Consider the following 20,322-nt stretch of genomic DNA (forward strand, 5'->3'; position numbering starts at 1 on the left):
TATATATAGGCACCTCATTGGTCCCGGTTGGTGAGCCTTTGGTCCCGGTTCAAGTCACCAAAGGGGAGCCTTTGGTCCCGGTTCAAGTCACCAACCGGGACCAATGGTGGTGGGCCAGGCGCTAGGTCCACTGGTCCCGGTTCGTCCCACCAACCGGGACCAAAAGGTCCAGATGAACCGGGACCAATGGCCAACGTGGCTCGGCCGGCCCCTGGGCTCACGAACCGGGTCCAATGCCTTCATTGGTCCCAGTTCTGGACTGAACCGGGACTAATGGGCTGACCCGGCCTGGACCGTTGCCCTTTTTTCTACTAGTATACCGAACCGGTCACCATTGCGCAAGATCTTACACTTCGAGTCCCGTCCATTGAAGATTCTTGACGAGTCTGAGCGTGCCTTGAGGCACCGAAAGCTCAAGTATGTGAAGATTCGTTGGACAAACCAAACAGAACGAGAAGCGACCTGGGAACTAGAGTCCCAAATGCGTGAAAAGTACCCAGAATTGTTCTATGATGGTATGTTCTAACCACTAAAATTCTTTCCCGTTATGTCCTATGCCATGTATAAAGCTTTTCCGGTAGTTTAAGGAGAGAAGAACTCGTGGGCAAGTTCTAGTTAAGGTGGCGAGACTGTAACACCCCCGGTTTCCAATAATCGATTTTTCCATAAATTGTGCTTTCGGACTCTCTTTATCCATGTTTACCTGGTCCATCAATTCATAAATCCGACTCTTTAGTTGCGTCGGGCTCGCCGAGATAGTCGAAATGCACTACCTATTTCCTCGAGTCGGACTCCGGGTTCGTCTCCTATGATTTATTTCAATCCCATGGCTTATATTATTACGGAATTTCAAAATATTCTCTAATTCAGGAAATAGAAAAAAAAACTGAACCTTATCTCTTATCTCTCCCTCACAATGTGAGCTCTCCTTGTCCATAGGAGGCGTGTTCCACATCTTTCTTCTCTTCCCCAAGCCGAAGGGAAGAATCCCTTTCTCTCTTCTCCAGCCAGCCTACTCCACCCTCCCTTCCTTCCCCACTCCTCCCCAGGTGCCTCCTTGCTGCCCTTTGATTTAGGGCTTTGAGGAAGAAGGAAAGGAGACAAGAAGAGGGAGAACAAGAAAGCTTCCCCAACTTTTCCCTTCACCAAATCTTTGTGATTTGACCATAGAGGTGAGGTTCCCCATCATTTATGATCTCTCACCCTCTATTAGTGATGATTCTTAGAGTATAGGGTTAGGACTAGAAACCTATGTGAAGGAATTGGGGGGAAAAGTTGTTCTTGCTGCTGTTTCTGGGCATTCAGATCTGGAAACCAGCAATTTCGAGTTCCTATATGGCACAATTAGGTGGGGGTCATGTGGAATGTTTTGTAGGTATTGTTCCCACGATCGTTTTGAGTGGTCATTCACTCAATTTGGTTCAGCCGTTTAGCCGGGGCGATAAAAACAAGTTGCTGCTCTGTTTCTGCAAAACAGCATCTCTATGGTTTTTGCCCATAGCTTTTCAGGATCTTCGAGGGCTGATAAATTGATGCTATACAATTGTATAGCTACCTGATACCTTTTAGTTCATATATCAATTTCATTTACTTACTCCCCATGAGTATTGGTCTTGCTATGGATTTTCAAAGGCGGCTACTCATTATTCCTGAATCTGAAAACAGCAGAGATGTTTTTGCTGGTTTTGACCCCCATAACCTCATAATATGAGGTTGAATAGTTCGAGTTATTTGTAGATGAGTTCCCCGTGAATCCATAGCCACCTCGTTTGCATGTTTTAGAGCTTCCTAGCTTGAGCTATGATTTTTTTCGTGAAGGGACAGCAAAGGGTTGCTTCCCAGGAATGCGATTAGGCGCGTTTTTGTGTGTGCTTTACATAGCTTGCTTTGATGCAATCTTTAAAACTTGTATGTATGTCTCTACAGCAGGTTACAGCACCAATCCACCGGATATAGCCTCGCACCACCTCCCTCGCAACGGTTGAGGCGAGTACACCGGGCAACAAGACCTAGATTGCTCCCTTAATATTATGTTCATGTTCACGTTATTCCTTTACATTCATGCAATGGTGAACATACAACTCCCTAGTGTACATTTCAATACACCATACAACTGGTATGTGATAGGGATTGTTTTTTCTTGGTTCTTGATAACAAATCCATCATGAGTGAATCTTCCAAGTTCAAGGAGTGATCCTCGCTTCGCGAGTGTATGGTCCTTCGGGTCCGTCCTCATGTTATGGTCCTCTCACTTGGTGAGGGTTGAAAAGGAGTGAGGTGAGACGTCGCCCCTCCTCAGCTTGCCGGCAAAAGCTCAGAGCCTAGTCCTCGGTCTTATTTGGCTGCATCATTTCTTCATATTTTCTCATGCCATTCCAAGCATGGAAGATTCGAGTATAGTATTTACTTGATCAAGCATGGTTCATATTCAGGGTATTACTTGCCATTTTATTACATGCTTTGTTGTCTACTCGCCGAGTCTTTGGACTCACCCCTCGTGGACTTTGTTTCAGGTACATCACCGTGAGGCTTTGCAAGTATTAGGAAGGGCGTAGCTCCCATGGGTGTTCACTCACACATTTCACACCCCTTCCATCCACCTAGCTGGTCATGATAACTCTCATACTTAGTTCATGATTCTTGGTAGCTAGGATCTACTTGTGGTGTATAAACTTTGCCTTGGTTTGTTTCCTTGATCACTATGTTTACCTGTCAAGGTGGGTTGGAGTTGACTAGTCCCCACCTTGCACCATGGTGTGTTGGAACGTATGTTTTCTTTGCTATGTGTAGCGTAACGGTTGGTGGCTTCACCACTTTGCTCTACATGGGTTGTAGGAGCTTGTTGGATGCTTCTGCTTGTGATATTATGAATATATGCTCTGTTTATTCATTTGCCTGTCGTGGATGTCCGACCATACAAAGGAGGTGCTGCTGAATTTTCTCACGAGCATGTTTGGTTTGTTTACGTTCTTGGTGGTAACATTCCTTCCTACAAATTACGTGTTTGGTGGATATCAATAATTGGACACACCTGACTGGTACTTGCAGAGAAGGGCCGAGGGCGTGCGGCCGTCGACCCGCAGTACACCGATGGCAGCCGGAGAGCAGCAGCGGCTGGGCTCCGCATCCTTGTGACCAAGTAGCGCAGCCCCATGAGACGAGCAGGCCAAGATCGATCGATCGATTTAATTGGGTGAGAGGCGGCTAGGGTTGAGTTTTTCGTGGAAGTTTTCTTTCTGCTCTTTTCTTTACAGATTTTCTAAGTCTCATCTAATTTCCTAACCGTAATGTGTACTTCAAGATTGGTGTCTTGTAACAACGGGGCTAGCGCTACGTGTCGTCGCAGGCGCGTTCAGTGTGTTTGCCTGGTCCATTCTCGCTTGATGCATTTGCCCTATTTGGGCCGATTTTTTATTTTACGAAATATGTATCTGGCACACGTGGGTTTTTTCTGCAAAATGACCAAACTGTTTTGATGCCGTTCATTTTTAGATCGTGCGGTCACGATCTCGCCATCTGATTGCTCAAAACGTCGCCACCTGATTGCTCAAAACGTGGAAGATAGAGTTGCGACATATTTACGCAGAATGCCACCGCCTAGTGAGTTCAGCGAACCGGTTCCACGGGACTCGCTCGCAACGCCCGTGCAAGAGCTGGAGGTTATTCGGCTAAAAAAAAGAGTACATGCTATGCTCGTCAGATCCATGGGGCCGAGGCTCTCCCCGCCATCGTAGCCGCAAAAGCAGGAGCAGCAGGCGGGGTCTGTGACGCCATGGCGGAGTCGGTGTCGGACGGGGGCCAGTTGGCGGCCGCCCCTGCAAGGCGTGTCATGACCAAACACCGGCCACTGTGTCCAAGCAGTTCCTCTTCGCGACGGTGGTGCGCTCGAGGACGGCGCGCACGCGGCGGCCCAGGCCTTGCTGCCCTACGAGGACGGTGATGGGCTCACCAGGTACTCGCCGTGGAGGACCCCTTTGGCCGCGTCTTCTTCTTCTCTGCGGCCGGTGATGTGCTACTCGAGCTTGGGTTCCCCGACGAGTCCTCCAACTCGCAAGAACTACTCACTGTACATGAAGGAACGGGAGAAATAAGTGTTGTTGAATATATTCTCAAGTGTATCTGCAGAGCAAAGATTCGATCTGATGAATCAACGCTTTGGTACGTACACATTTTGTGACTAGATCTTGTAAATTTGACCATGGGAAGAAAATTGTTGAAAAAATCCCCCCTATATTTTTTGTGTAAAATGCATGGCAATAGATAGACCGTAGACCTAATAAATTAGGTAAAAATAAAATGGTAACTTTAACCATGGGAAAGAAATTTCTTGAAAAAATACCCCGGTAACTTTTGTGTAAATAGCATGATAATATATGCATCGCAGACCTGATAACTTACCTGAAAACATCATCGTAATTTTGACCCGAGCTATTTTTTTTGTTGAAACTTACCCTCGACAATTTCTGTGTAAATAGCATGATAATATACGCACCACTCACCTGATAACTTACGTCCAAAACACTACGGTAACTTTTTTGAGTTGTGGGAAAAAAAGTTATTGAAACATACCCCCGTAACTTTTTCTTAAATAACATGATATTTTAAGCACCACATACCTAATAACTTATCAACAAACACCATGACAACTTTTTGACCTAGAAACAAAGTTTCTCAAACATACACCGGGTAATTTATGTGTAAATAACATGGTAATATAAGTACCGCATAACCGATAACTTGCACAGAAACAACATGGTAACTTTTGTCTTGAGGAAATTAAAAAACATATCCATCAATAACTTATGTGTAAATAGTATGGTAATATACACCCCACTGATCTGATAACTTACATGCAAACACCGTAATAATATTGACCAAAGGAAAAAAGACATAAGCCCAGTAACTTATGTGAAAACAACATGATAATATACAAGCCGCATACCCAATAACTTACGTACACAAACCGCGATAACTTCGACCATAGGAAAAAAATGTTGAAAACATACCTCGGTAACTTATTTGAAAATAGCACGGTAATATACAAACCGCATACCCGATAACTTTCATACAAACACTGCAATGATTTTGACCAAGAAAAAAGTTGTTGAAAAACATAACCCCGGTAACTTATGTCAAAATAGCACGGTAATATACAAACCGTATACCCGATAACTTATGTAAATTTTCGTCCAAGAGGAAAATTTGTTGAAAAATATAACCCCGACAACTTATGTGGAAAATAGCATGGTAACTAGCATACCACAAATGTAGTAACTCATGTAGCCCAGAGGTGGTAATTTTTTACCCCAAAAAAGTCAAGGAAACATAACATGAGATCTAGTTTCGGAGATTTCGTCGTGATGAATATTTTATGTGAAAATGATTTTTGCATCGGATTGATAGTTTGAGTCACGGAATATTTTGAATTTTCAGAATAAGAAGAACTTAAGATGACATCAATTTTTTTGTTCTCTGGTACATACATGCATGTGCATGTGAAGAAGGTGAGAGAGAGCCTTATTTATGCCCCCAATAACTTATGTGAAAAATAGCATGGTAAATTGCATATCACATACGTGGTAACTTATGTAACCGGGGCGTGGTAACTTTCGACCAAAAAAAGACGTCGGAACATAACAACATGAGATCTAGTTTCGAAGATCTCACCGCAACGAATCTTTTATGTGAAAATGTTTTTGGCACCGGATCGACGGTTTGAGGTACATAACATTTTGAATTTTCAAAATAAGGAGAATCTATGATGACATCAACTTTTTTGTCCTTTAGTGCATACATGTAATTAGAGAAAAAATGCATGTGAAGGAGGATAACTCATCCCTAGGCATCAGACTACTGATGACTCCTATCTATCAGACTAGTGGGAAGCCGTTGGATGCAAGCTAAATGAGTGGTGGATGATGCATGGTTGCATGCAACCCACAAAACGTGGAAGAGTTCCAAATTTGAAACAAACCATGTATGTGGGGTTTGACCCATTGATTGCTTCCAGTAATCACTCACACAATTGCTGATTTATTGATACTAATTATGATTGTAGATTTTAAGGAAATTAATTAATTATTTTAGAACAATGATTTCCATTTTATTTTGTTTGTGGTATTTGTCTGTGCTGCTTCCAACGCAACTGAATTGTGCTTCTATCTAAAGCAGTGCGAATTTAATTTTGTTTCCAGTATATTCACAACTTTCTCTAATCATCATAGGCCCTGTTTGGATCATGGGGTTAGAGCTAGTTTAGGTTAGTTGGGGGCTCAAATAACCCAAAAGTATCCAAACAGGGAGGGTTATAGTGGGTTAGTTTCATCTAATCCAACTATCCCGGTGGAGAGGTGCTTATTTGGGTTAGAGTGGGTTAGAAAATAACTCTAACTCTAACTGTGTTAGAGTATCCAAACAGGGCCATAGTCATGTTTCTTATGATTTTCTACTCTGGGTCCCTAGAATCATGTGCTTCCTTTCATTCCATATTTGTTTCCATCGTAAGATAAACATGCTTCCGGCATTACAATCCGTGCTCCATATTTGTTTCCATGGTAAGATAAACATGCTTCCGGCACTACAAACCAAGCTTCATAGTTTTTGCTATTAAGTGTTTGTGGTTATATTTCAAAGCACGATTTCATGATGGTCGAAACATGTCAAATGTGCTATTGATGCATTTTATGCGTTTGTGAGCCAATGAAAACGTAGTTTGATAATTGTTGAAGCTTGAACAAAAGTACTACTGGTGCATTGAACCGTGATTGTAAAAGAACGAATCAATCACGTAGATACATGGTGACATATTATATGTAAGTTGAAAACATGCAGCATATGATGCCGAAGCAGGTGTTGCATTTAATTGTGACAATGAAAACGACATCCACACTCTCAGGCGCATGGCATGATACATCGAGGAACCGGTGGTGTCTATGGCAGGAAGCATCAGAAATATGGTGGTGGCTCAGAAAACAGCCGGTGGTGTAGAGGGATTGGAATGAGGACGACAATTGCAACGACTCCAAAGTAGGTGGTTGTCGTTGCCGGCACTATGGAGAGTGACACCGTGTGGTAGATCGATATGCTGAGATGATCGATCTCCATGGCCGTGCCAAGCGATCGACCATCAAACTCTCGCTCATGATCATCGGCCCATGCACACTTCCGTTCTTGTCGATCTTGGTGGATCAAGATCACGGCGCCGTTGAGAATCACCGTCTCGGCAGATCACAGCCACGTCATCATGGAAAATTAGCCGGCTCTCCCAATTGACAAGGAGCTGCTCCCCGTTGACGTACTCGCCAATGAGATGTTCCTCGTCCTTGATCCCCATCGGCGGCGGCAGCGGTGATGGGCATGATATTTCTGGATGGCGGCTGTGGTGGTTACCCTAGCTAGTCGTGGTCATGATAATGTGGAGGTGATAGGATTATATAGCCAGCTTGCAAGGCGTTGGATCTTTTTCCAAAATCCAACGAAGGGAGAGAGGTCTGACACAAGGCATGGAATCAGGCTACTGATACAAAGCATTTCCTTTCATCCCAATGCAATCATGCATGTAATTAGATGAAGGAAGAAAGTGTGGTAGTTTCAGCTATATGTCACACGTGTGCCAAATATTACAATCTTTTTACAGATTTGTTTTCCACAAAGATGGGTGCACCCCATACATTCCCACACACGAGGGGAGGATATCTAGTGTACTATTCAGGGTTGAGTTTTGATTTGAAATTTTATGATAACATATATTGATCTTGTGTGAATGTGCTAATTATTTCAGAATTTTTTGAACATTTGAAAATGTTTAACGGGAGTTTGGTGCATTGGCAGCATCACAAGTGTTAGTGCACAAGATATCCTCCTCATATCTGTTGTAATACATTTCAAAATATTTATTTTTTGAAAAAAGATCTAACACATTGAAACAACATCGGTCTATATTTTCATGAAATTTCATATCAAAATTCAAAATTTTACTCGTGATACAAAATGATAAATTTGGCATCGATGTGAGGATATATGTTTCTCGGTTGGTCCAGTTTGATGTCATCTGGGTGGGCATGCGGTCGTGTGATGGCACTTAACGGACTACCCTAGTAAAGGACACAACATGAGCATAGTCATTGGCGTAGATAATTCTTTTCTTTGAAATGGTAACCACGTGTTTTAATATTTGTCAAAGTTACAACACACGCAGTCCCTGACGAGACAAAGAGAGGACAGAAGTACAAGTGCATTTGCACAAAACACCCCGAGATGAGATAAATTACAATCACGGTCTTGGAGGTGCTTGTGCAGATTGCCAACTGCCGCCGATCTCCACCACCGCGGCAGCGCCGCCGGAGATAAGAGAGAACAAACCTTCATACCCTGGTCCGAAGAAGCACCATCGCGGACAAAGCCGCTTTGTGAGCCGATGAACCCGCCCGTCGCGAACGGCAGAACCTTCTTCGATGTGGGTCGTCGCTCCCGGTGACGCTGACGTGACGGCGGCGCCTTCTCCAGCACGCCTCCTCCTCATATGGAAAAGTCACGCTTTAGTCAACACTACCCACAGTACTAGCACACTGCACATTGCCAGAGCTTTGCTCCTCCTCCCTCCTCCCACACCACCACACCACACTCCCTGCCTCGCCGGTCGTCGCCGGCGGCCATGGACGCCGCCGCCATGGAGGCCCTCATCCTGGAGCTCCACGCGGTGGAGGCGTACAAGTTCGGCGCCTTCGTGCTCAAGTCCGGCATCACCTCCCCGATCTACCTCGACCTGCGCGTGCTCGTCTCCCACCCGCGCCTCCTCTCCCACGTCGCCGCCCTCCTCGGCTCCCTCCCCTCCACGCGCCCCTACGGCCTCCTCTGCGGCGTCCCCTACACCGCGCTCCCCTTCGCCTCCGTGCTCTCCGTCGCCCGCGGCATCCCCATGATCCTCCGCCGCTACCACGAGACCGGCGCGGGGGCCCCTCCCGCCATGCGCACCCAGGGCTCCTTCCGCGCCGGGGACACCGTGCTCATCGTCGAGGACCTCGTCACCAGCGGCGCCTCCGTGCTCGAGATCGTCACGCCGCTCCGCGCCGAGGGGCTCGTGGTCGCCGACGCCGTCGTCGTCGTCGACCGCGAGCAGGGCGGGAGGGAGAACCTGGCGGCGAACGGGGTCACGCTGCACTCCCTCATGACGCTCACCGAGGTGCTCGCCGTGCTCGTCAGCCACGGCAAGGTCACCCACGAGAAGGCCGCCGAGGTGAAGCGCTTCCTCGACGCCAACAGGAAGGTCTTGGTGCCGGCGGAGCCCAAGGCGGTGTCGGCCAGGACGGCGCTCGCCGAGAGGGCGAGTCTGGCCAAGAACCCGGTGGGGAGGAAGCTGCTTGAGGTGATGGAGGCCAAGCAGAGCAACCTCTGCGTCGCTGCCGATGTTACAACAGCAAAGGAACTCCTTGAGCTAGCCAACAAGGTATATAAATCATACTCCTTGACCTGTATTAATAAACTTGTCATCTGTTGTCACACAACACATCAGTAATTCCTCATCTTTGGTAATCAAGCATTGTGTTATGTGTCAAGATGAAATTTATTGCACATTAGCATCAGTAATTCAGTATTCAGTACCTCTGTACCTGTATGTAACTATGTACAAGAAGTAAAAACACTGATTTGGGGGTTGTCTGAATACATCCAGAATTCCAGAATCAGATTTATTCCTTCCTTTCAATTGCGTACTTACTCCATTGTATATATGTCGCATCTAATGTTTCAAATACTTTTGAAGAATCTAATGTTGCACTAATTATGAATAGAACAAAAAAAAAATCAGGTGTGTTCAGTAGAGGTGCTAAATAGTGTCATCTCAATATCTCATAGTCTCATACAGTTCTTCACTAAGCTGGATTACCTTTGACATTTTCACTATTCTTCCGAAGCCCGTTTGATTAATTTCCGTTACTAGGCCCCCAATCATAACATGTATTAGTAATTTTGTTTTCCAATTGTAGGTTGGTCCGGAGATTTGCATTCTGAAAACCCATGTGGATGTCTTGTCTGATTTTACACCAGATTTTGGCGCCAAGCTCCGTTCGGTATGCAACCTTTATTTTCTTTCAACCATCCTTATTATTGATGATTTTTCTCGCATTTTATGTCTGGTCGTAGACTAGTAGTGCCATACTAGTCCAGCACTGAGTTGGAGTTTGTTTGCAAGTAATCAAATCTTACATCATTTTGAAAAAAGAAAAGAAATCAAGTGTAGAATCATGCTTCATGCCTAGCAGCTGTAGAAAAATAAACCAGGTGTAAGTTCAGTACAGGGTATCTCTCTTCATACTGTTCTGTCAGGAAGCATGTTTCACTTCTGCACTTGTTAAAATGCGGAAGTGTGCTTTTCCCCATCAGTTCCGTGCACCCACAGTAATGCCTTCTTCGCATTTGGGCAAAATAGCCTTGTATACCAAGGAAATGTACTCTGTTTGCGATCTTTTTTCTACTGGCGAAATGCGGTATTTGCTGTTTGCTTTCTCCCACGTCACCCTGCAAGCTTAATTCCGTAAGGCCCATACACGTAGCATTGTTCAGTAGACTAGTATGCCACGTCATCCCACAGTTTTTTCAGTAATCAGATATTGGATCATTCTGAAAGGAGAAAATAAATCATGTGTTGGCTCATGCCTATCAGGTGTAGAAAAATAAAGCAGGTGTAGGTTCAGTACAGAGTGCCTTTGTTCGTACAGTTCTACCAAGCAATGTTTCACTTCTGCATTTGTTCAGTCTGAAAGTGTGTTTCTTCCATCAGTTCTGTACACCCATAATAATCCCTTCTTCGCATTTGGACAGTCCAAAATAGACCTTTATACCAAGGCAATGCATTATGCTCGCTATAGGTCTGTTTGTTTTCTACTGTAGAAATGTGGCTTTGGCTGCTTGGTTCTTACGTAGATTGTTTTTTATTTGATGTTTCCTGAAGATTGCAGAAGAGCACAACTTTTTGATCTTCGAAGACCGCAAATTCACTGACATTGGGAACACGGTAACTATGCAATATGAAGGGTGAGAGCAGAGTATTGTAAACCACCTATTGAGTTTGTTTACTTTATATTTACCAACATAATATAACAAGTGTTCTTACGTTGATTCAGAGGAACATTCCGCATATCAGACTGGGCCGATATTGTCACTGTGCATGTAGTTCCTGGACCTGGAATTGTAGATGGCTTGAAGCTGAAGGTATACTGTGCTAATTACTTAATTTATAACTAGTTAATCCTGAGCTGAGAAGCCAAAGTGTCAATGTTACAGCTGATAATGGCTGATATGTTGTAGTAGTGCACTAGTGCTCAACTGCTCATAGACAGTAAATCTGACGCATAATTGTCTTCAAGGGTTTGCCAAAGGGAAAAGGGTTACTCTTGGTTGCTGAGATGAGCTCACCTGGCAACCTTGCTCATGGAGATTACACCGCAACAGCCGTGAAGTTTGCCGAGCAACATTCTGATTTCGTTATCGGATTCTTGTCGGTAAACCCTGCATCCTGGCCAGCTCTGGCGCCGAGTCCGGCGTTCGTCCAAGTTGTCGATCCCGTGGTTGATGTTGTTGCCGGAGGAGATTCTCCTGGTCAGCAGTATGACACCCCTCATTCGGTGAGTCTGACCTTTGCCATTTCAGTTTTGTGTGACCAGCACTCTGTTTTCTTCACACACTCTAGCAGTAATTTCTCAGGGGGGGTTGGCTGTGTTTTTTCACCGCAAAGTCCCTGCTGCTTATCTGCTGACAGACACTGATCTCTCACCTGGACTCACTGCAACCTGCTGCTCATTACTCCTTATTTTGTTTGCAGGTCGTAAACGAGCGAGGCGGCGACGTGATCGTGGTCGGGCGCGGGATCATAGAGGCGAGCGATCCTGCCGGCGCCGCGAGAGAGTGCCGCGCCCGAGGGTGGGAGGCCTACCAGACCAGCTTGTTGTCAAGCTAAAGCTTCATCGCATCCATCTCCTCGCAGTGCTACTAAACCCATGTAAGAAGTGGGGATTTCAGGCAGGCGATGGATGTAATAATAAGGAGCGCGGGAGTATAGTACTACGTGCGTAACAATGAACTTCGTATCAGAAAAATCTAAGAATAAAGTAGAGTGATCCGATTAGTACTCCCTCCGTCCGGAAATACTTGTCGGAGAAATAGATTTATCTATGTATTTTAGTTTTAAATACATTCATTTTTATCTATTTCTGCGACAAGTAAATTTCGGACCTACAGCTTTTGATGATCGATCTGGTCACAAAATGAATGAATGGTGCCTACATGCGTACGTGAATAGCTGATACACACATGGGTGATGCTAGTGATGTCGGGAAATTAATAAGGCGGCATACTTACGCTCCTAATTATTGTCAGTTGAGTGAAGATAATGGAGTGGACAAACTTTTGGTCAGTATTTGTACGCAAGAAGCTGCATGTATGTTTGATCAAGGTGTGCAGGAATTTGGTTGTTTCTTCTGGTTGTCACGTACAAAACATGGTCCAGCTATAGATGCACAAGAGAAATTTTTTATTGGGATTAATCAAAGAATCCTAACCTACTACTATTTCTCGCAGTCAAGACCGCCGGAGCAACAAGCGTACGTCAACAGATTTAAATGGTGGCAGTTGCTTTCCTTGAGAGATATAGGTTAGGGCCACCAAATAAATTGTGTTTAGTTATTTTAGGTATTTATTTTGTAATGATTACCTGCTAAAATAAAGCACGTGATCAGTTTTACTTTCCTTGGTTATTTTGATCGAGAGTTAGAGGTAGGAAGAAAGCTTGTTCGGTCAACTTCTTAGGCAAGTTTGAGTTCGCAGGTATACTAGTATATATAGTCATAGTACGATCAATGTAAAAGGGGCAGGTTATTTTTTATGAAATAGACACGATGTGTTTTTCAGGGTAGACATCCGTATCAAGTTTTGGAGGGACCTTTAGAAAACCTCTGTGTTGCGATTTCTCTTCATGGAAATTGTTTTGCGCGTGAGTACCATTGTCAAGATTGGTTTTCTCGTGCTAGGCCGCAAGGTTCAAACCCTCTACTTCGTGTACATCGCGTGCGCGGGCGAGAGGTTGCTACTGCTGATGGTGGAGTGTCGTGAAAGGTCGGGCCGCAACAACGGATTGGATCTCACCACGAGGTTCGGTCCACATCAATAGCTGCCCCTGGTTTCAATCGAGAAAATTACCATCTTTCTCGACAATGTGGTACATCACAGACAAAGCAACTCACTCAATAGTAGCTTATGTTTATCTACTATATCGACACCATATAAAAAAGGTGAGTTGTAGAGATCTAACAAATCTCACCCGTTCAACCACATCTATCTCTACATGGCTTCGTGTTTACCATTAAACATATTTAGCACTAAGCACATTTAACACCCTTACTAATTAATAACATTTCTAATACCAACGTCAGCACATGTGGTTAGCAAACTAAAAATCTTCCACAGTTTCACAGTTTTGATTAAGACGAGATCATCAAAGTTCCCCATCAACCCATGCGTGTCCCCCCCCCCCCCCCCCCCCAAGAGACGTCTTTGACGACTGGGGGCAAAGTTCTTGGTGGCCAGACGAGAACATAACTAAACATAACTAAGGGTCAATTACTAATTACTTCCTCCGTTCATAAATACAAATCCTTTTAGAGATTTTGTTGTAGACTTCATACGGAGCAAAATGAGCAATCATATATACACTTTAAAAGGATCTATATAGTGGAATCTCTAAAAGACTTATATTTGGGAACAGAGGGTGTGGACTACACAGAGACTAGATAGAGTTAGTAATCTTATGGTGCTGCGTGCCGTCGGTAGAGCTGGAGCAGCTGCCGCCCGGATCAGACTTGCATTTCTCGTCGCCGCTACCGGCTGGAGGATCCTCCGCCAACGTGATCTCCGAACACTCCTCCTAATCAAGCAAGAGACCACAAAATAAGTACTATCTTCATCAATATATGAACACGATTGAATTCATTAATGTAACAGAGTTTGATCAGTTTGTAGTTTACCGGCTCCGGCTGGGACGGGAAGACTGCCCATTGCACGTTGCTGTCATGTTCTGGTGACTCGTGCCCTGAGCTTGGCTCGTCCCTGCAGAACAATTCTAGCGCCGTCTCGAGGATGGCCACGATCTCCGATATGGCCGGCCGGTCTTTCCCTTCCTCCTGAAGGCAGCATCGTGCAGTCTGGGCGACATCCTCCAGCGCCTGGAACTGCCCCGGCGTTGGCTCCGGCACAGGTCTCGTGTCCATCAACATCCTAGTATTGCCGGCCTCAATGATGGGGACTGCGAACGATGGCAAGTGTAGAATATCCCCCTTGTCGTCCTCAATCACTTTTTTACCTGTCAGAACCTCGAGCATCATGATGCCCAGCGCATACACGTCGCTCGCCGGCTTCACGTGGCCATACTCTGGGTCGATGTACCCCCTTGTGCCAGTAATGACTCTGCCCATCCCGAACTCCTCACTCATCGCCTTGTCACAGACCAAGGACAAGCCAAAGCCCGACACATGCGGTACCCAGTTGGCGTCGAAGAGGATGTTTTGCGGCTTGATGTCCTTGTGGATGATCGGCGGGTTGGCATGGCAATGCATGTGCTCGATGGCGCGCGACACGCCGAGGAGCACATCGATGCGCGTCTTCCAGGACACCGTCACGGGTGACAGCTCGGAGGAGCCCTCATCAGGGTGTAGGTGGTGGAAGAGCGTGCTGTTCTCCATGTACTCGTAGACGGTCAGCCACTCCGGCTCTTTCGGCTCCTTTCTCCACCAGGATAGCAGACGCCTTCTTTTCTGTCGCTTGTCCTTGCTTGCAGTCATGCATGATCCGAGGAGGCGGACGATGTGTTTGTGTTGGAGCCGTGGTAGGATGTCCAGCTCCGTGCACAAGTTCTCCTGTAACAAGTTTGACTGCCGGTCCATGATGCGCTTGACGGCCACTTGTCGCCCATCGTGAAGCGTACCTTTGTACACAGTTAGTTGTCCAGACCGGGCCGGCTTGATCACTGTGTGAGGGCCGAAGTAATCGGTGGCAGCCACGATCTCTGCAAACGTGAATTCATGAGTTTCGTACGGTTCCTGAGCCACCACTGTAGACTCCTGAAAAAGAGACCAGAAATGAGCCGTTAGAGCATCTCTACCAGAGCCCTCAAACCCCCAAACCCTTATAAATAACTGCCTTTTTACGGTTTCCGAGCAAAAAATTGCGTAGACTAGAACCCTTAACTCTCAAACCCTCAAATTTTTTGAAGGGTCCGACCCTCAAACCCTCTCCCAACTCTGAAAAGTAAAGATTGGGGAGCAAAACCTACCCCAACCTTCATTTGGCGGTTATCCTCGCGCGGGAGGGAAAAATCCTCCCAACTCCCGCGCCCACTCCCGCGTCCGCCGCCGGCCGCCCCGTCGACCTCCCGCTCGCCCCGTCCCCGGCCGTCGCCATCCGTCCCGCCGCCCGCCCCGCCTGCCCACCGCCTCCGCCTCCCGCCCCCCGGCCTCTCCTCCTCCCGCGCCCCTCCGCCTCCGCGCCCTCCGCCTCGACCCGCCGCCACCGCCCTCCGGCCCGTGCCCGTGCCCGCTCCCGCGCCATCCGCCTCCCGCCCCCGCACCCTCCGCCTCCACCTCCCACCCCCTGGCCACTGCCGTCCGCCCGCGCCCGCCCCGCCCTCCGCCCTTCGCCCCCGAGCCGCCCGTCATGCACGAGGTGCTCGACGGTATGCCCGCAACGACAATGTTGTTCATGGGGAATATTTCGTTATAAGGGTTGGGTTTGAGGATTCTAATCTTTGCCCCTGTTTTTCAACCCGTAAAAGTGCACAAAAGGATCATTTTTGGACCCTTAAAACGCTAGTGAGGGTTTGAGGGTTCTTCTAGACATGCTCTTAGCATTCATGGAACATAGGCTACACCCCCGGGATGATTTCAAGACGACACAGCATATCCCACCGTCCATTGGAAAGGCAAAAGTGCACAGCACTGTTGGATAAGCCATCGTCCTAGAATCGTGAGAGCAATTGTCGTGTGTGAAGTATTTTCGATACCAATTCGTACTCAAGATGTACATACCTGCAGCTGGGACGACTCTGAAAGCGTAGACGGTTCAGCTCCGGCTCCCGCGGTGTCAAGGAGCTTGTAGATCCGGTCGAGACGGCGTGCAATGCCGATGTGGCTGGTTACGGGGAAGAGCAGAAGGTAGAAGTCGATCTTGTTCTGCATCTCCCTGAACCTCACGGCCTTCCTGCCAGCCATGAAAAAATGGTACGCCGCGCTCCTCCTCTGGCAGGACATGAGGAGCTCGTGGGCTTCCTGCAGCGTGTCACCCAGCCCGGCCATCGGCCGCGCCGCCTCCGGGTCCTCCACGAGCGGCAGCAGCCGCGAGATTATGAGCACCCGACGCGCGAGCTGCCGGCACTCCCTCCTGTTCTGCCGCGCCGTCTCCGCAGCCTGCGTGATCCTTGAGATGAGCCCGACGACGTCTGCGCCGACAAGCTGTGCCACCGTCGCCACATCGCCGAGCTCGGTCCACATCGACATGGCAGCAGCCTACCTATAGCTAGGAGTGTTTGGCCGACCTGCACCCAAGCCCCAAGGGCGAGACTCGGAATGATGGCGCGGTTGCCTTTGATTTATATATACTGCGCTCCTTTTTTTAGAGTCTCCATGCTGGGGCCAAGCCGTTGAAACCACTTTGCGGTCGTGGTCGCGGGGGTGGGTCGCTCTTGGCAGAAACTCCCCGGAAGCTAGGTGAAGGACTCAAGGTCAAGGGGACGCGTTTCACTTGGATGACTGCTGCTCACGCGGTCACTTTTTCTAGTTTTCACACGTCTGTTTTTTATTTGGCGTTAGGCCGTTTTTCTATCCGTCCGATCTGCACGGATCACTGTGGCTCGACTGTCCTTCAGTTTTTTTTGATTGGCGACTGTCCTTCAGTTAGCGCGCCGGGTTGGTCTGTGTCGAGGGCTTTTTGCTTTGTTGGGATTTTCCTTTCGGGTTTGCGGGTCGTGATTGGTTCTCGCTCTTCGCCCCGTGCGCCTCAGTTTATTTACTTGTTTTTTGACTCTTTTATTTATTCAGTTGGCGGGGCGACATGCAGGGGCGGAGCCCAATGGGCCAACAATTTCATTTTACGTACTAAATATCAGGTATTTAGCTCGGGGCATCAGGGTGGGCCGAATATTGTGCTACAGGGCCCATTATTCCAGACGCACCAGGCCTCCTTTGGTCCGCTTCCAGCAGCCCATTGAACACAATGAACTATCCATCTGGTGCTCTGTAGCGAACAGAACAATCGATCTAACTAAAACAACCACGTCTCCTCGTCTCCTAATCTATCCCGACCCCCGATTCATCGACTTGTGCAGCGGCCGGTGGCGATCGATCGATTCACAGATTGAGAACTTGTGCAGCGGCGGCAACCATCGAGCCAAGAGGCAAAATCTAGCTAGCTAGTACTTCTAATCTTCTACTGTAGTACTCTAGTCGGTAGGCTGTAGCTAATCTTTCTACAGATTTAAAGATTGGAATTGATATGTTCCCTAGTCCTGACGAATTGACGATTTGTGGCAGCCGGCAGCATGGATCCGTTCCTGTCTTCTGGATTGATCCGATCATCCAAATGTCCGCACAGCTACGGCAGCGGCAGGCGGCACCGGCGGCGGCGTAATTTTCTCTTCTTCTGTTACAATGTGAGTTTGGCTAACCCTCAGGATTTTGATTCCAGGGATTTGAGGGATCTTGATAAGGATCTACGGCTCTATATTGCTGATGTGCGCACAGATAATAGCTTTTCCAACATAGCAACAATCACTGAGCTTTCAAAAAATATGGTGCAGACGAGGAGGCATATTATGTACCTTTTGTTTTATCGGTTGTTGAAACTAGTAATTGTGTGGCCTATTGCTACTGCTACAGTTGAGAGGTGCTTCTCGGCAATGAAATTGGTCAAAACTTGCTTGCGCAATCGCCTCAACGATGACAGCTTGAGTGATGATGTTATTTGTTATGTGGAGAAGGAAGAAATGAAAAAGGTCACCAATGATCAAGTGGTTGAGTATTTCATGGCTCGAAGGAAGAGAATGTACTAAAGGTAATTTATAACATTTTAAGTACTTTCATAGCAAATTTAAGTACTTTGATTTAGGCATTTTATTATATTCTACTCAAAATTTTAATTCTAGTTTTGTTATTGTAGGTTAATAAACCTTTGTGTCTGATGATGTGTTTTCAAATTTCAGAATGCAAGACATGTTTTCAAGTAATTTTTTTGTTTGATTTGGCATTATATTAAACAGTTTGAGTGTAGCATTTTGTTTTTAATTTTTTACAATATGATTTCTCTTATGTTTGGTAATCCGTGTTACAAGCTATGAAACACGCCTTTTTTTAATGCATTGGTTGCTTGCAAAATTTATGCCATGGTTAAGTAGTGCATCAGGGTAAGATTAGCTCCAGATCCGCCCCTGGCGACATGGAAACAAGGCTCCCCGCCGGTGATTAGCGGCACGGGCTGGTGGAGGAGGTCCATGGCGCATGGCGAGCCGCCGGCAAGCAGCTCACTTGTCGGCGGGAGGAAGGCCACCTTTGATTGAAAGGAATTTCATAGGATTTTTGAATGGTTAGAATTCTTAGAATTTTTTTTTAAATTGGTCGTTTGATTCATAGGATTGAATCCTATAGAAAATTTTCCCATGAAATCATGTGTTCTAAGTTTCATTGCAAATCTAGCATCCGCTACAATATATTTTTATTTCCTTTGTTTTTCCGTAAAAGATAAACCGACCAAGATATGCTCCTAATGTAACACTTCACGATGATGAACAAAATTAATCAATTAGATGTGTGATGTCCTGTATTTTTCAGAGCAAAAATAAGCCCCAACAAAACCAGATTCGGTGCAACAATTCTAGTAACCAAAATCTGGGTGTGTACTGGTCCAGAAAATTACATAACAAGTGATTGCACCTGTAGAGGAATCTGGCATTCCAAAGAAACAGTAAGCAAACGCCACAAAGGGGTCTTGATATATGAAAAATGTTCTGTACATTACAAGAAATCACCATATAGGAATAAGATTAGTCGTAAGTAATTGGACATCACATATGAGATGCTAATATTGAAATCAGTAACCATGCTATTTACTCCTATGCTCCACCTGCTTGCTCTTCAAACAGATTGAAAGAACCAAATCACCTTCATCAGAATGCTACCCAAAGGTTAAAACAACATAGCAGCATACAAGTTATGCCTTCATAGAAAAATTGTCGAACACATACCTGGGGTGGCGGGGCTGGCTGGGGATGCGCGTCGGATGCGTGGTGCGGCTAGGCAAGGTAGAAACGGACGGCGGCGGGGCAGTTCCGGTCGTCGCCGTCGTCGATCTGGTCGGGAGGAAGGCCGGCAGTCGCGAGGGAAGGTCCCGCAAAGCTTTGGTCCATGGCCATGGCGTCTTGCAGCATGGGAAGAGAGAGATGGAGAGAGATTAGTGAGGAAAGGGAGAGAGAAGGGAGGAGGAGGGCGCTGAGTGCGGCTGACCAGCAGAGGAGGTCGGCGGCGGCGGCTTGCCGTAGCACGCGCGATGACCAGAGGCGGGGTCGACTCGCGACGATGGGGCGAGGAAGCACCTGGGAGGAGGGGTCGCGCAAGTTGCTGCGGATCCACTATTCTCCAGAATGAGAGCATCTCTAGCAGACCCCTTAAACTGGTCAAACCCGTAAAAAGAGGTGTTCATAGTTTTGGTCGAAAAAACGGCGTCTAGCAGATCCTGTAAAAATTGTTCGGCCGTTAAACTTTTAAAGGGCACTGAAAATCCATTCGCGATAACCTTATATGTACAATTTTGAAGCCAGTATACAGTTCAACTCGCAAACCGGTCAAACCTCGTCGGAGCAGACGCGCCGCCATGGAATTGGCCAGAATCTACCCTGAACTCACCGGAATCCGTCGCCGCCTATCAGAAGAAGCCGCCACACGCCGGAATTTTCCGCCGCCGGTCCAAATTGCGGTCGGTTCGACCTCCGCTACTGAGGCGAGGCCGTCCACGGGCAGGGCGGAGCAAGCCACCGGCGGCCTGAATCAGGGTGGGGCAGCGCCGAAGAAGGGCGGGGGGCACTGGGAGCTCACGCGACCACGTCGAGGAGGGGAGGGGGCAGGGACCTCACGGGCAACGCCGAGGAGTGCGCGCACGGCAGCTGGACGGGCAGGCGCGCCAGGGAGCACGCGGTCGGTGCGGGCGGCGACTGGGTGAGGCGGGCAGCGCCGGGGTGAGGCACATCTTGGCCGGAGACGGGCTCTGCCGGGACGGGAGAAAAAGAAAAAAAAA

At 47.1% G+C, this 20,322-nt stretch overlaps 2 protein-coding genes and 1 long non-coding RNA gene across 4 annotated transcripts; 2 read left to right on the top strand and 1 right to left on the bottom strand.

The window, feature by feature from the left end:
* Positions 1-811: 811 nt before the first annotated feature.
* LOC125546111 (uncharacterized) lies at positions 812-2,890 on the top strand. 2 transcript variants are annotated; one of them, XR_015599075.1, is made up of 2 exons: positions 812-1,172; positions 1,927-2,890. It is a non-coding gene; the product is annotated as an uncharacterized LOC125546111 (long non-coding RNA). The 2 variants fall into 2 exon arrangements; XR_015599076.1 differs by having other exon boundaries at positions 1,930-2,890.
* A 5,646-nt stretch (positions 2,891-8,536) lies between these two features.
* Positions 8,537-12,299, top strand: LOC125546113 (uridine 5'-monophosphate synthase). The gene is made up of 6 exons (XM_048710255.2): positions 8,537-9,445; positions 9,984-10,067; positions 10,949-11,031; positions 11,121-11,208; positions 11,364-11,621; positions 11,819-12,299. Exons 1-6 carry the CDS (start codon positions 8,654-8,656, stop codon positions 11,951-11,953), a joined length of 1,440 nt encoding a protein of 479 aa, XP_048566212.2. The 5' UTR covers positions 8,537-8,653; the 3' UTR covers positions 11,954-12,299.
* Positions 12,300-13,614: 1,315 nt separating this feature from the next.
* Positions 13,615-16,589, bottom strand: LOC125549333 (putative serine/threonine-protein kinase PBL23). Its single transcript, XM_048712769.2, has 3 exons — positions 16,071-16,589; positions 14,016-15,107; positions 13,615-13,915 (listed from the first exon to the last, which is right to left on the bottom strand). The coding sequence occupies exons 1-3, from the start codon at positions 16,536-16,538 to the stop codon at positions 13,778-13,780; spliced, it is 1,698 nt and encodes a 565-aa protein (XP_048568726.1). The 5' UTR covers positions 16,539-16,589; the 3' UTR covers positions 13,615-13,777.
* Positions 16,590-20,322: the final 3,733 nt, after the last annotated feature.

The sequence above is a fragment of the Triticum urartu genome, chromosome 3A (assembly GCF_056163025.1).
Source record: "Triticum urartu cultivar PI428250 chromosome 3A, HENAU_Tu73, whole genome shotgun sequence".
Taxonomy (NCBI): Eukaryota; Viridiplantae; Streptophyta; class Magnoliopsida; order Poales; family Poaceae; genus Triticum; species Triticum urartu.

Bases quoted from the DNA above. Each gene is read 5' to 3' on its own strand.
- LOC125546113 (XM_048710255.2), top strand. From the start codon at position 8,654: ATGGACGCCGCCGCCATGGAGGCCCTCATCCTGGAGCTCCACGCGGTG. The intron at 10,068-10,948 runs GTATGCAACCTT...TGTTTCCTGAAG, and splicing joins TTGGCGCCAAGCTCCGTTCG to ATTGCAGAAGAGCACAACTT. The intron at 11,032-11,120 runs GTGAGAGCAGAG...ACGTTGATTCAG, and splicing joins GTAACTATGCAATATGAAGG to AGGAACATTCCGCATATCAG.
- LOC125549333 (XM_048712769.2), bottom strand. From the start codon at position 16,538: ATGTCGATGTGGACCGAGCTCGGCGATGTGGCGACGGTGGCACAGCTT. The intron at 15,108-16,070 runs GTATGTACATCT...TCTCTTTTTCAG, and splicing joins CAGAGTCGTCCCAGCTGCAG to GAGTCTACAGTGGTGGCTCA. The intron at 13,916-14,015 runs GTAAACTACAAA...TTGCTTGATTAG, and splicing joins TCCCGTCCCAGCCGGAGCCG to GAGGAGTGTTCGGAGATCAC.